The sequence below is a fragment of the Papilio xuthus genome, unplaced genomic scaffold (genome assembly GCF_000836235.2).
Source record: "Papilio xuthus unplaced genomic scaffold, Pxut_1.1 DF824655.1, whole genome shotgun sequence".
Taxonomy (NCBI): Eukaryota; Metazoa; Arthropoda; class Insecta; order Lepidoptera; family Papilionidae; genus Papilio; species Papilio xuthus.
This window is the reverse complement of record NW_013533994.1, coordinates 851,295-866,500: the sequence shown is the minus strand read 5'-3', so window position 1 is coordinate 866,500 and position 15,206 is coordinate 851,295. Positions and strand designations below refer to the sequence as shown.

At 33.1% G+C, this 15,206-nt stretch overlaps 3 protein-coding genes across 4 annotated transcripts; 2 read left to right on the top strand and 1 right to left on the bottom strand.

Moving 5' to 3' along the window:
• Positions 1 to 81: 81 nt before the first annotated feature.
• On the top strand, positions 82 to 10,383 carry Oseg4 (intraflagellar transport protein Oseg4). Of its 2 annotated transcripts, XM_013325560.1 has the most exons (22): positions 82 to 297; positions 373 to 484; positions 637 to 776; positions 877 to 979; positions 1,090 to 1,250; positions 1,398 to 1,545; positions 1,904 to 2,034; positions 2,147 to 2,350; positions 2,508 to 2,622; positions 2,692 to 2,805; positions 3,281 to 3,500; positions 3,713 to 3,938; positions 4,067 to 4,236; positions 4,364 to 4,579; positions 4,881 to 5,024; positions 5,314 to 5,437; positions 5,513 to 5,635; positions 5,743 to 5,836; positions 9,143 to 9,318; positions 9,392 to 9,478; positions 9,562 to 9,671; positions 9,812 to 10,383. In XM_013325560.1, exons 1-22 carry the CDS (start codon positions 274 to 276, stop codon positions 9,981 to 9,983), a joined length of 3,114 nt encoding a protein of 1,037 aa, XP_013181014.1. In that variant the 5' UTR covers positions 82 to 273; the 3' UTR covers positions 9,984 to 10,383. The 2 variants fall into 2 exon arrangements, with proteins under 2 accessions (XP_013181014.1, XP_013181015.1); XM_013325561.1 differs by lacking the exons at positions 9,143 to 9,318; positions 9,392 to 9,478; positions 9,562 to 9,671; positions 9,812 to 10,383 and adding an exon at positions 9,089 to 9,142.
• A 91-nt stretch (positions 10,384 to 10,474) lies between these two features.
• Positions 10,475 to 12,296, bottom strand: SelT (selenoprotein T). Its single transcript, NM_001312288.1, is given in 3 exon segments — positions 10,475 to 11,149; positions 11,432 to 11,561; positions 12,134 to 12,296. Coding segments are annotated over 3 exon segments (480 nt in total). The 5' UTR covers positions 12,163 to 12,296; the 3' UTR covers positions 10,475 to 10,828.
• A 549-nt stretch (positions 12,297 to 12,845) lies between these two features.
• LOC106127482 (PITH domain-containing protein CG6153) lies at positions 12,846 to 14,755 on the top strand. Its single transcript, XM_013325563.1, has 4 exons — positions 12,846 to 13,280; positions 13,408 to 13,529; positions 13,943 to 14,047; positions 14,469 to 14,755. The coding sequence occupies exons 1-4, from the start codon at positions 13,095 to 13,097 to the stop codon at positions 14,677 to 14,679; spliced, it is 624 nt and encodes a 207-aa protein (XP_013181017.1). The 5' UTR covers positions 12,846 to 13,094; the 3' UTR covers positions 14,680 to 14,755.
• Positions 14,756 to 15,206: the final 451 nt, after the last annotated feature.

The window sequence follows — 15,206 nt, the reverse complement described above, 5'->3', positions numbered from 1 at the left end:
GATATCGCTACATATAAAATCTATTCAATGTATTCTACTTTGCGTAAAATTAGTTATACATAGTATCCTAGCAACGGCATGTTTACTTTTTTAACCGACTGATATAGTTTGCTTTCAATTTACAACTAATTTGTACACAATAATTGCAATTATTTTACGTTGTTATATAATAAATCACTAAAATAACAAAATTAACACTGGCTTTCGACAAATTAACCGTCAGCGGCTGTACATTTTTATCAAGTAACAGGCACAAAGCAGCTTTAACCCAAAATGTTCATTTACATGAGCAAAAAGGTACCTATTTCTAAACTAAAACGGTGTTCAATAATTCAAATAAGAGTATAATATATTTTGATTTGTGTTTCGTAGATTGCAATACCAAAACAATCTAATGTAAATTGCATATCTTGGAATCATGCAACGGGATACATTGCTGTTGGTGGGGAAGATGGAATGTTAAAAGTTTTGAAATTAGAATCAGGTAAGTGTAATTAGCTTCTACTTAGCAGAGCTTTCACTAGGTGTTATTACAATTATGACCATATATTGAATCATTATTATGTGAAATAATCACCTCAAATTTGAATAAAAACTTGAAATATAAATGTTCATTTAAATATTTCTACTTTCTAGGTGGTGGTGGAAATCTCTCCATGAATCTGACACTGGAGGGTCATACAGGCCATTTAGAAGTTGCAATATGGAATGAAGTTTTCCAGAAACTTACAACCAGTGATGAGCATGGTGTCATTATTGTTTGGATGCTGTATAAAGTGAGAATTCTTTATTTGTTTCGGAGATTTCTCTTATTAATTTTGTTGTCAATGAATAGTGTAAACCTATAGCCATACAAGTACAACATTTGTCTTTCAGGGTTCCTGGTATGAAGAAATGATCAACAATAGAAATAAGTCTACGGTGTCAAGCATGGCATGGGGTTCAGATGGACAAAAGATTTGCATAGCATATGCAGATGGTAGGTTAACTTTTTAATTGTCAAACTGCAGATGTTCTTGTTGCTTTGGATTTCATACATTATTTAAATAGTTATTAGTGAGATATTTGAATGATTTATTAACTTTTCAGGTGCTGTTATTGTTGGTTCTGTGGATGGTTCCCGTGTTTGGGGGAAAGATATTAAAGGACCTGGTTTGAATGCTGTCCAGTGGTCTCCAGATAACTCACTCTTACTTTTTGCATTATCAAATGGTGAACTACATTTATATGATGACCAAGGAAACTTTATAGTATGTTGCTTATTTAAAAAAAATATATATTTAGATTAGTTTTATAATTGGATATAGATCAAGCCAAGGCCCACAAAAGGCTATTGAGCTAGAAGAAGAAGGATATATGCATGTTTTTTTTTTTAATTTGTGTATTTATATTTTTAGATGCCAGTATCAACCAATGGAAGTTCAGACTCAATGGAAATTATAACTATGGATTGGTATTCAGGCAGAGCACCCGCTAATAGACCCGTTTTAGTGATTTGTTACAAAAGTGGACAACTGTTACTAATGAAAAGTTGTATAGAAGAAGGTATTAAAAAGTTTCATGTGATAAAGTATAAAGTGAAATTTTAATTCTTACTATCTTACTTTATTTACTAATGTTATAAATTCAAAGGTTTAGATGGATAGATGGATGGATGGATGTTTATTATAAGGTATCTCCAGAAAGGTGAAATGGATCTCCATGAATAACATAATACCTATGATCCCAGAAATGTGTATAGTTCTTAAGAGATTTGTTCAATTCATATTTTTACTCAATAACTCCACAACAGTTCAACACATTGAATTTATTTAACGATAGCGCTCAATAAGGGAACAATATAAATGTGTTTCGAATTAATTATTGTTTATTAATCTATTAAGTAATTTTTTTTTTATTTCAGAGAGTGTTGTTGTTGAAACTAACATGACCATCATTGACTGTCACTGGAATCATAACGGAACAATCTTAGCAGTAGCAGGCTGTACAAAGGAACAAGCAAATGTCATACAATTTTTTAGTGCTTATGGCGAGGTAAGAATATGATTACGATAGTAAAAAGACAATAAGCAGATAACAGCTGACTCAACTTCCTTTCCTTGACGAAGCACATAATCAATGCAGCAGTTTGTTATCTTGGTTTCAGCATGTTAGAACGCTACGAGTGCCGGGTGGTTCGATGAGAGCGTTGTCGTGGGAGAGATGTTCTCTCCGGCTGGCTATAGCTATTGATTCATTTATTTACTTTGCCAATGTTAAGCCTGATCATAAGTATGCATACTACGGGAATACTCTAGCATTCGTTTCGGACACCGATACTGTTACGTTTTGGGACACTGTAACACACCAGGTATGGTCAAATCAAAATTGTAAACTTTAATCTTAATTTTTTTAATTCCAAGATGCAAATTTTTTCATACTTTTATAGAAATCCTTGTATATTGTGTCTGAAACTTAGTAACACATTTAATTCAATTTTATTTTATTCTTCGAATGTAACTTTTCAGTCATGGATAAATCATATTCCCGACGTCATTGATATGTGTGGAGTAGAGGAATATTGTATAATAGCCACATTGAATACTCTTATTATATCGAACCAACAAGGAATTCAATGCGATGGTGAGTTTACTCTGACTTAACAAGTACAAGTTCATAGAATTTTTTATTAATGTTAATTGTACTTTACAGCAAAAGCAATAACCATGCCTGTGGTTGGTGTCACAATCAACAGTAAAGCGGTTGTCGTGGCCGCGTCAAAGGAATCCTTTTTAATATGGAAATTTTCTATACCATCCAGACCACGTAAGGATTATATTTGTATATTGTTGAACTATGTAAGATTACTAGCTATCGTCCGTGTCTCAATCCGCGCTAATTAAAAAGAAATAGTAGTCTATGTGTTCTTCTAGGTCAGTTGATCCCAAACTTATTTTTTCTACTGCCCACTTTGAGATTAAATATTTTTAGCGCCCCCATATTTTCACATATTTAAAAACCACTATAACTTCAAAATAAATTAATTAATTATTGTGACCTATATATATTAACGGAGAATTCTAAACGAAACTCTTACTATAATCCGCAACTTGAAACCTGCAGCGCCCACAAGGCGGCGTTATCGCCCACTTTGGGAAAGACTGTTCTAGGTTATGTAGTACATGTATCCATTCATGATCCATATAGCAAATTCGGGAGGTACCTTCAAACAAACATCTATCCAATCAACTAAACATACGCATTTACAATATTAGTAAGATTTATTGTAATACTGTTACAGATACTTCGGAACAATTGTACCGTGCGGATGGAACTCCCATGTCCGCCGGAGAGGGTTTCCAAGATGATACCATCTGTTGTGTGGCATGTTCGGACAGTCATCTATTAGTTGGCAGAGATTCTGGCACGATATTGCTTTTCTCTCTAGTCAATTTCAAGAAAATTACATCTATTAATATGAATTCAAAACCTTATAGAATGGGCTTAAATTCAAATTCTAGGTATTTTATTCATAAACAATAATAAGATGTATAATATCGAAATACCAATATGACTGTCGCAGGACGGTTATGTTTTTCTCGTTTTGTATGTAAATCGATTTTACTGCGACCTCTTGTATCTTAAAGGATAACCAATTTTGACGAGTTAGGTTTTATTGAATTCGTATTCTTCCTCAGTTGATTTTTTTATTTAAATAAGTTATTATTTCTAGTAAGTTCTTCGTAATAGACCAACCGGGATCTTTATACGTTTTGGATACGGACATGGCCAACAATATAAGTATGGGCCAAGCTCTGCGCAAAGATGTTTGGAGTGCTTTATGGGCGACCGATAATTGCCAAATGCTGGCCGTCGCCGAGAAGGCACGCTTGTATGTCATGAGGGACAATGAACCAGAAGAACCCCTTACTATGCAAGGCTATCTCTGCAAGTTTAAGGTACTAACTAGAATTAATGCTTACTAGTAAAATACGTTTCATATCTAATGTGCACTACAAAGACCTCAATCTATCAAAAATTGATAGAAGTGTAAAAATTTTAATAAATTTTATGTGTTTATTTTCAGGAATTGGAAATAACGAGTGCACTTTTGGACAATATAACTGACAAATGTACACCGCAGCACATAGTGCGATTAGAAGTCAAGTCTCTGAGAGACACGCGACAGTTAATCGAGAAAGTAGGACTGAAGGAGGCAGAGAGCTTCATTAAAGATAATCCGCATCCACAACTTTGGTAAGTTTAATAGAATTTTGTCTTGTTTATGGCTAATTTGATCTATATTTTATTGAGCCATTGTTTTCTCACGCACTATTACTTGGTGAGGATATTGAAATCTACGTAAGTGTTTGCAATATTGCAGGTTACTTTTAGCAGAAGGTGCGCTGAAGAATTTCGAATCGGAGTCAGCTCTGGAGACGGCGGAGGCGGCGTTCGTGAGACGGAACGACTACGCCGGCATTCGGTTTGTAACGCGACTGAAAGCTTTGCATTCCAATGCACTCAAGAAAGCGGAGATATTAGCTTACTTCAAAGACTTTGATGCTGCAGAAAAAATATACCACGACGAAGACAGGAGGTAAATAAACAATTTCAATGTTTAAAAATCAAATCGGCGTGAGGATTTCAATTTCTTGTATACGTACTTCGGAGTTATGCAATTTCTATGGAACTATTATAGCTTAGCTTAACAAGAGTAACGCCATTTTTTTCTCTTCGTTAGTGGTCGTTAGGAGTTTAGAAGTATTCAGTTTTTGATTATAATGTATATAAAACGAACAATAGAGTCACGTCAATATTAAAATGTTAAGAGAAGGATAAATTCGCAATAACGCTTTTATATTATAATTATTTTTATTTTATACATATATGTGTTACAGAGATTTAGCTGTTGCATTACGGAAGCGTCTGGGTCATTGGTTTCGAGTGGTAGAGCTATTGAAGATGTCTGTGAACACAACAGACGCGGAAGTTAAACAAGCGTATATCAACATCGGTGATTACTATTTAGATAGACAGAATTGGTAAGCTTACATTTCGCAATAACACAAAAAACAATAGTTGACTACCTTTTTCGTAATATAAAATCAAGAGGCCTTAATAAACAATACTTTCAAAAAACCAATAAATCTGTATGTCACCTAGTCAAGACTAATAAAAACTTGATCTTTACGCTGCAAGAGGTTAAAAGTTAAAATGTAAACAGATCTATTTACGTATGTTCTTGATCGAGTTCACTCATTAGCAGTCGATGACCCTTCATGATTGCATTAAAAATGATTAATATAATATCTAGTCATGTTTTGTTAACAGGACTGGTGCTATCGAATATTACTCAATGTCTAATAATATGGAAGGGTTAAAGAAATGCTACATGGCATTAGAAGACAATGAATCGTTGGCTAAATTATTTATAGGATCACCGAGGCACGCCAAGGTTACAATTTTTTTTAATTATTTTTTTTAATAAAGACAGTTTTATTAAATGTTAAAGGATGTTCTTGTTACGTAGGATGGGGGGAAGCAAGTCATATTGGACGATAGTAACGACGCAAATCAGATTGTGTCGATACAAAATGTTATTCAACTGAAAGAGAATGGAAGAATGCTTCAAGCGGCAGCTATGGCTTTTCAGGTAATATTGCATTTCTGCTGCAGTGGAAACAACATTTAGTCAATCTATTTCTGTTGCAGTTAACACTTTTAAAATATTATATAGAACTTTATTTTGTTAATTTGCAGTTAGCAAACAATGAGGCTTCCCAAAAAGCATCGCCGTGGCGTATCAAGAAGCTATACATCTTAGCCGGTCACCTTTACACACAAAACTCTGTCGGTAATGTCACTTTCGTTTTTTTTATCTTTGTGCGTAAAGATTTTATCTTGTAAATAATCTCTACTGCAGCGAAAGAGACGATTTTTTAATTTTGTATTAATTTCACGAGTATATTTCTGGTTATTGTATATTGCAAAAGTTATTGTAATATAAGTATAAAGTACAGTCAGCGTCATATAGATCGTAACAGACAAGATATGCAAATATATAGGTACACCAAATGTAATCAATTATATCGGTACAACAAAAGTCCTCAAATTAATAGATACATTCACCCTGCTCAAATACATCGGTACATACACAGCGTCAAATATATGAGTACATGCAAGGTGCCCATAAATATCGTAGCAGCCACAGCGTCATAAGTAACTAAGCAGTCAAGGTGTACAAAAAGATCGTAACATTTGACAAAATTGAACTCTATCTCTATATACTTGTAGTACAATTTGGAATAAACTACTTCTGTTAAATTCATTTGACACTTTGCATCAAACCACTGAAGTAAGGGATACATTTTTTAGGATGAAACACTGAACTGTAACTTTCGATTCGATTAAGTTAAAAACATATACATTTTCACGCCTGTTACATATAGGGGTAGGCAGAGACTATGAACTTTGATTTGGCTTATTCAAACTAATCTTCGCAATAAGTTCTTCTTCTTCTTCTTCTTCTTCTTCTTCTTCTTCTTCTTCTTCTTCTTCTTCTTCTTCTTCTTGGCACATGGCACGTTCACGCACCGACACGAGTTGCCGACTCAAAGGTCTCATATCGACTGACCTACTAACTAACACTCGTCGCTTTATATAGTCTATACAACTGTACCTAGGTTATTGAAGTTATTTATACACATAAGGTTGACCGATATTAACATCGTCGAATGCTAATATCCATCTACAAACTATTTGTCAACCGTAACGTGTCGTAGTTATTCATTACTCATTTCCTGCTTCTTCAATACACCGGAATTAATTTGTCGCTTGCACATGTATTTCGATGTGACATCGTAGTGCACTTTGCAGTGAACAACTTTGACGGACAAGCACAGCAATGAATCTGTATCTCTGATGGTCAAATATTGTGATCTTATTTCGATATTCAATTAGTTAAGTTTACATTCCGAACCGTTTTTAAAACATTCACGGCTAGGAACTACTTAAGGCCACGTTTTACAAATAACTATCATATGTTTTTAGCAATCTATTACCTTCTATTTTAATTTTTTTTTGTAAGGTAAGGCATAATAATTTAAACAATACTTTCGTCCATCAATTACTGAAATGTTATTTTTTTTACACACGGGTCTTCTCTTTCCTTTTTTTTTCAAATACAATTTATTTCCGTACTCACGGTTTTATCCTCGTCGCCAATGTATTTTGAATTCTGAATTTCTTTTGAATAAACTACTTCTGTTAAATTCATTTGACACTTTGCATCAAACCATTTTTCAAAATTTACTAAAAGTGTTCGTCGCGGATGACAGATATTAGGTAGATAAAACCAACATCAAATTTAAGTTTGTCATCATATATGCTAGTTTGGTCTCGTGGCCTTACCGTTCGCCGCCGTTGGTACGTAAGGTCGGCGGTTCAAATCTCAAGCCACTATTTTTATTTAATATTTAAGCTTTTTAATTTTAATATCGAAGCACATGTAATTAAACCCTATCGCCGTAGTTATTAGGTACTTTTTGATATTGCCTTGAACTAATGAGTTTAACCGTTAAAGTACTTTTCTATTTCAAACAAAAATGAAGGAGATAAAGCGATGCTATTGGCATGTAATTTGTTTATTACTCATGTTTGTTAAACTTGTACCGGTAAAAATATCACGTTACCGTTTACTGATACTGATTATATTTAAGAAACAAAGAAAAATAAACTGAATGTCAATATCCAAACTACATCAAATTTTTGGTCGATTGCAATAAACACACGTATGTAGATAACAATTGTACGTATAGTTTCCGCGCATACCATTCTTAAAACCCGCAAAGACAATCCACGCTCCGCCCACTCACTTCACCCAGTGATGGTCTGACCTAATTGTTGTTAACTTTATTTAAATTTCTTTCTACCCGACAGCGAAAATTATAAAAAAAAATTGTCGAGCAAAATTTTACATTAACAAATTTTTACTGGTTATGAAAAAATAACCCCGTGATTGATAAAATGAAAAAAAGTAGCCTGAGGTTCGAACCGGTAAACTTACATATTACGGCAAACATACTACCATACTGCGCCAAACTAGTATATGATATATTGTGACAAGGCAAAATTTGATATTAGTTATTACGTATCTGTCGTATTCGGCGTGACAAACTTTTATATTTCAGCATTATGACAGGAGAAGAAAAATATTGGGTTGCCCAGTAAGTTCGTGCCGCTTTATAAGGAAAATTGAAACGCTGTTCTCTTAAATTTTTGGAAACGTTTTTAAATTAAATTGGTACGACTCTATACCTAAAACGTCTTTTATTTTTGGCTAAAATTTAAAAAAATAGTTTTTATCTCAACCAATGAAATGAAATTATTCACAATATAGAAATTTTTGTGACGTTTGATAATGGTGGAAATCCGAAAATGAATCCACTTCAGCTACAGTCTATTGTAAGCTTCCTATCGAAAATCAGAACGAACTTTCCGGACAACCTATAATGTTAATACAAAGTGTCAAATGAATGTAACAAATGTTAAGATATTTTTGCACACCTTGACTGCTTAGTTACTTATGACGCTGTGGCTGCTACGATATTTATGGGCACATACATGCATGTACTCATATATTTGACGCTGTGTATGTACCGATGTATTTGAGCAGGGTGAATGTATCTATTAATTTGAGGACTTTTGTTGTACCGATATAATTAATTACTTTTGGTGTACCTATATATTTGCATATCTTGTCTGTTACGATCTATATGACGCTGACTGTACTCTTTTTGGGATGATAGAAATGTTTTTATATCAGCGTATCGTATTAGACCTTAATGACAATTTAAATTATATTTTAATGCACGAAAACAAAGTTAAATCGTGTCAATGATATCAAGAAATCGTGTTCATTGTTAATTAATCGCAGCTGTACACGAATATATACAATCACGGTATGTTTGTTAAAGTTGATTCTTGAACAATAGAATATTTAAATCATCTGCGCCGCCACGGGGAATAGAGAATTGAAAAATGTAAAATTGATATAAAATTCTTTCGAATAAGGCTATTGTTGGTAGCTACAAACCTCTCCCCCTAGACGTAGCCTAGACAATCGACTGACAACACCCATGCCTGTGATTGTGGATCTCAGAGGGGTGCAAGAATCGTGAGGCGGTGCGGTGTTACCGTGCGGCGAGCGCGCAACACTGGTTGTGTTTGGCGGCGCGACGTGCGCGCTCGCGGCCCGTGCGCGCGGACATGGCGCGCGCCGTCGCCCACCGCCTCGCAGCGCAGGCTGATGATCTGCATGCAGCACAACACGTCCAGGTCCATTGCTCATTTACATACCAGACTTTTCTAACAAGAAATTAGGCTTTACCCTTGTACCACTTCTTTTTAGATGTGGTGTACGATTGCTGCTATTGCATTACAAGTGAGAGCATTCGAGCTGTGTTCAAAAGCTTTTATTAAATTGGAAGCTCTAGAGGTAATGTTTATGGTCTTTTCTTCACGTAGACTTTTTTATTTGTGAAGTATACACATACTCAAAATATCGATTTAATTTTGTAGCCTGACGTGTTTGAAGAGCTTGCAATTGAGATATTCACTCGCTGTAAGGCAAAAGATAGCAGAGGAAACAAATTTGACTGTCCAAGTTGTCAAACGAGCATACCAGACTGGTAAGTTCAAAAATATTTATTTGTTTCCGTATATTTCTTACAGCGTAAGGTACAAAAGTATCTTAATTTGTAGTAGTCGTCATCCAGAAACAATCCTGTATCCGGCCGTGGTTAGGTTTTACTAATAAAGTCTGCGTTAGGTCTGTGCGCTGTTTGTCGTGCGGTGCGCAGTTCCCCGGGTGTGCGGTTTCGGGGCGCGTCCTGAGCGCGCCACACGCGGCCTGGTCGTGCGCCACTTGCGCCGCAGCCGCGCAGCGACACGACCTCGTCATTCGACACTCTTGCCCCATGTGCCACATACAACTGCCATAGTTATAAACACTGCATTTGTATACCAGTCCAAGGGTAATATGTATACCAGTCCAAGGGTAATATGTATACCAGTCCAAGGGTAATATGTATACCAGTCCAAGGGTAATATGTATACCAGTCCAAGGGTAATATGTATACCAGTCCAAGGGTAATGTGTAACATAATATTCATCAATCTCTAACTTAGTTAAATCCACCAGGAAAACGACGTAAGTTATATGCCTTACTCATTGAAATTCGTAAATTAAGCAATGTTAATGATAAGTTTTACTGTGATCCATGAAATTGTAATGTATGCCGTCCATTAAAATTACATGTAAGGAATAAAGACATTTATTAATAAAAATGATCTGTACTTTTTTGTATTCCTACTGAAGTTCACACACTTATTGTCATTTAAACCACCTCCAATTTATTTGAGATCACAAAACTGCTCTGCTTAGATTGTAATACTGCCTGTATTATATGAAAGAAAATGAAACACAAATTAAATATAATTATATTACTAAATCTTTATTAACAATATTTCACAAATTGTATGAGCTTTAATTTGTTTCTGTTAATTATCTTTGACTAGATAATTTATCTAAGTAAAAGAGGAAACTGCTGCATAAGACAATTACACAATGCTAACTGGGCAAACAATTTAAAAAACAATGTTCATAGAAATATTATTTGTACTGTATACTGTAGTTTAATAAATCAAATGTATGTGGATACTTAATATATTTATTAACAAAGTTATAGGTATTTATTTTTAAATGGTAAAATAAGAAAAATTAAGAATCACTTCATGATTCGTTTGTAACCCAACCATAACCATGCTACTACAACATAACACTAAAATTATTGTACATAATTATTGTTTGGCATATCCATTTTAGAAAACTGCAATGTGTTATCAATTATTTGGAACAATTCAGGGGGCTGTGGAATTCTGCCAGTTTCTAGTTTTGACCAAAGTGGAATATTGTTAAGAGATATTTCAAATGCACCAGATGAAACCAGTTGTCCTTCAATCATGTTGGCCAAAAAGAACATCATCATGCAGGCATATAACTTGTTCTCTAAACACCAACTCCACCAGCTGGGCTGAGGTTTGTTCAACCAAGCAAAGATGTTTACACCACTGAGGATGCACATAATCAATAACATCTTGCCTAAGCTCTGCAAACATAAATAGTAAAGTTCAGTCTATGGCATTTACACCACACCTCTTCTTTACAAATGTCATCACTAAACCTAATCCCATAAATTTTTTGAAACTTGAATTTTTATTTATAAGTTCCTACTATAAAATACTAGGACATTATCAGACATTCTTAAAATTGTAAATTTCTATTATCTTATTTCTTTCTTATTCAGTTTCACAGTTTAATGTTACCTTTTTGCTAATCAATTATGGGATTAATAGTGGCGAATTCATTACCAATAAGAAACAATACTTACAATAAATCGAGATAGGTACATGTTTAAGCCAGGTGGGTCATAGTTTGCACCAATAACAGAAATTTCAGGATATTTTTGGTGAATTATGCCAGCATAGTCTTCAAACACTTTTCTGTAGCCACAAGAATAGCTAAAAAATAAATCCATATTATTAACCAGACATTAGACAAAGAACAAGAAAATTTAGAGGTAGAAGTATCTAGTTTAGGTCTCATTTTAATGGCACATTTTTATGGTTTCATTATAACCATTAGGGAAATAATATAGAGGAGAATGACAGCCCACACCATCACAATGAAAACCCATGTTTATTTTAGGAAGATAACAATTGAATGCACATCATAAATACCCAGCAAAAACATTTCAAACATTACCTCAACAATTTAGAAAATAACGTTCTGATGCATACAAAACATAAAAGATGAAGGTTTTCCATTTATCATTGTTAATAGCACTTAATACATTATCCGTATTAGTAACATATCAAAGTCACAAATTCTTTAATTCAATAACTATCATTTTTTAACTATAATGACGTTAAACATGATAATTTGGTTTAGATTATGATCATTTCAAACAAAAAATACAGAAATAATCCATGATGACAGAAAACCAAAAAACATCACATCACGTTATCAATTCTGTCGCAATGTCTAAGTGTTGTGTAAAGTGTAAACAACAATTACATTTTTAAATACGTACCAATAATAAATGTTCATAATGTGCCCCATGCCTTGTCCAATTTTCGTTATACTTTCAGCATCATTTTCATTAGCTCTTACAAAATTATCAGCCGATAAAATAACACACAAACATAAAAAGGCTATGGATAACGACAAGCAGTTTGTCATAGGCATCGTGACCTGTATTTGTAACTGGTTAATCAACAAATATTTTTAACTATACAGTAAAATAAAATAAAACAATCGTAATATGACAATATTAAGCAATTAAGCAGCTTTTCGTTTTTCTAATTCAATTAAAATTTGTCTTCCGTCACTTGACATCTGATAGATTGCCAGTATAAAATAAAATAAAAAGTTTGCGTTTTCTATTCTTTTACGATGCAGAACAAAGAGTGTTCTCTCAAAATAAGAACACAGGACAGGATATCACTATTACACACAAGATTATGTTATTTATGGCAAACTTGCTGTAGCCCGCGTCTATGTCGGTGTTGTATGTGTTCTTCCATACTATGTTCCACTGGTCTGTTCAATGCCAAATCCAACGAACATCCATCCATACATCCAATCATCAAAACAGTCGCATTTATTTATATCACTGAGATATGTTAGCTTTTACAGCTGCTGTGCTGCCACTGCTTTTTCATTGACTAACACCAAATTGACATCTTTTTTATGGACTCTATAGTCTTTACATACTCTTAGTTGACAGCCCTGACTGACACTGACAGTCTGATTGCAAGTTCTTCTCTGTTCTGTTCTGGGTGACTTTTAAAAAATCTTAAAGAGACAATTGTTGTAAAGTATTAAAAATAAAAGTCAAAACACTTAAAAATATTTATGAATGTAGTACTTGCTTTTATAATTAGTGTCCATAATATCAAAGTTAAACAATCAATAATAGTAGATAGAATACATCTATTCAATAATAAATAATCAAGAATATTCCAATAAAAATTGTAAAGTTTATTTAAAAAATGCCCCATAGTCACTGTAATCATGGAAGTCATGATCACGATCATGGGAACCCAGATGAAATAGGTTTACAGTATAATCTTTACCAAAAAATTGATAAAGATAATGTTCAGTGTCTCAATGAAAGTGTAGATGGTTCTGGAAAAACTGTATTTAAGCCTTGGGAGAAGCGTCTGGATACTTCTGAGGTTGGTATACTGGTATACTGTGCTTAAATTTTTTTTCACAATATCTTAGTTATTAATAACATTTATATTATGTATTATACCTTTAAAAAAAATAGTTTATAAATAACAACAGATATTATGGTTACAGTGTGTGGAAAGTGATGCTGATGAAGAGCTACTATTTAATATTCCATTTACAGGCAATGTAAAGTTAAAGGGTATTATAATAAGATCAGAAGATTCAGATTTACACCCTTCTAAGTTAAGATTGTAAGTATATTTTATTTTTATTAATGTCATCTAGCATTATTATAGCTACATTATTTCTTAAACATATGTCAGTCAACTTAAACAACATCCTGGTCTTGTCCAAAGATGGGTAAGCCAGGGTAGTATTTGTCTGACCAACATTACACCTAAAAGTCTTGAAATAAGAGCCAATGTACAATTTTATTACACATTGTACACATGTATATACAGATATAGGTAGATAATTATCATAATAATGTTGATATTTAAATGTATTATTAATAAGTAGTCTTATATGTGGGGCAGCATGATCGCATAACAACAAAGCCAACAACAACAAATATTATAATTATTGGGAAAATGTTTAATATTAATATGTTACAATAAGAAATAATATTATCAATTTAAATGTTTTTAATTTGGATATTTTATAGATTCAAAAATAAGCCCAATATGACATTTGATGATGCCTCAATGGAACCAGATCAAGTGTTTGAGCTGCAAAAAGATAGCCAAGGCCTTTTAGAGTATACACCTAAGTAAGTAATATCTCTGCACCTTCGAACAAATTCCATAACTTTATTGTTTATTTTATTATTTTAACAAGTGAATTATCATTTTACCATAACCATTTTGTGTGTATGCCATAAAATTTGGATAAAATTTTTAAGGGTTGTAAAAGTTTAAATTAAGTAAGGGTATTGTTATTGTGCAATAGCACAGTTCTGTTTAATGTTCATTTTTTTTAGATGTAGCTACACAATTTTAATCGTAAAAGTATTTGAGGTTTTAAATTTCTCTGTTTTTTTGTCTTTCCTGGAGTCTTTTGGATTTTTTATAAATTTATTTATATATTTTATAAAATAATTACATATTGTTTTATTTTTATAATATAAATGTACTATAAATATAATTTATATAACTAAAAGTCTAATAATTATATATATTTTGCATTTTCAGAATAGTCACATTTTCATCTGTGTCACATTTGACAATGCATTTTCCGACAAATTTTGGTGCGGAAACAACCAAAATTTATTACATTGGCTTGAAAGGAGAATGGACACAAGGACACAAGCATGGAGTGACAATTTGTACATATGAATCAAGACCTATGCTTGATGATCATAAGTTAAAACAATTTGATTCTGTTGGCAGACCAATAGAGTGAAACAAATTATGACAATTGTAAATACTTCATAGTATATTCATAATTTGTTTTATTATTAAAATAAACTACTGCATATAATTTAAATATTTTTATTTGTAACCTTAGAAAATACGTGACATTTCTTACTATAACATAATAAATAAGAAAGATTTTATGATTGTTGGAAGGTACCATAGGAGTGGCTCAATGGATATTGATGAAATTTGGTACAGACGTAGAAAATAGTCGGGAAAAAGTCATAAACTACTCAAGTTTTTTGTAATTCCATGCGGACGGGGACGGGGGCGACAGTTAGTATAGATAAAACTAATGTATTTATATTATTACTACATTAGTTTTATTCTATACTAATCTATATACTATCTTGTCATGAATACTTACCGTGGGTTTCCGAGACCAACATTTTCGCTTAAAACGTATTGCTATCTCTGTTTTGTCAAAGATAATGACTGGGATGACGGTTTATTTTAAACAGAGATTTTGGTCTCAGAAACTAACGGTAATTTGCCTAGTTTTTACTCTGTTCA

Excerpts from the sequence above, each read along its gene's own strand:
- Oseg4 (XM_013325560.1), top strand. The coding sequence starts at position 274 with ATGTTCATTTACATGAGCAAAAAG. Across the intron at positions 1,546-1,903 it reads GAAAAGTTGTATAGAAGAAG|AGAGTGTTGTTGTTGAAACT; the intron begins GTATTAAAAAGT and ends TTTTTATTTCAG. Across the intron at positions 2,351-2,507 it reads GGGACACTGTAACACACCAG|TCATGGATAAATCATATTCC; the intron begins GTATGGTCAAAT and ends GTAACTTTTCAG.
- LOC106127482 (XM_013325563.1), top strand. The coding sequence starts at position 13,095 with ATGCCCCATAGTCACTGTAATCATGGAAGTCATGATCACGATCATGGG. Across the intron at positions 13,281-13,407 it reads AGCGTCTGGATACTTCTGAG|TGTGTGGAAAGTGATGCTGA; the intron begins GTTGGTATACTG and ends TTATGGTTACAG. Across the intron at positions 13,530-13,942 it reads CACCCTTCTAAGTTAAGATT|ATTCAAAAATAAGCCCAATA; the intron begins GTAAGTATATTT and ends GATATTTTATAG.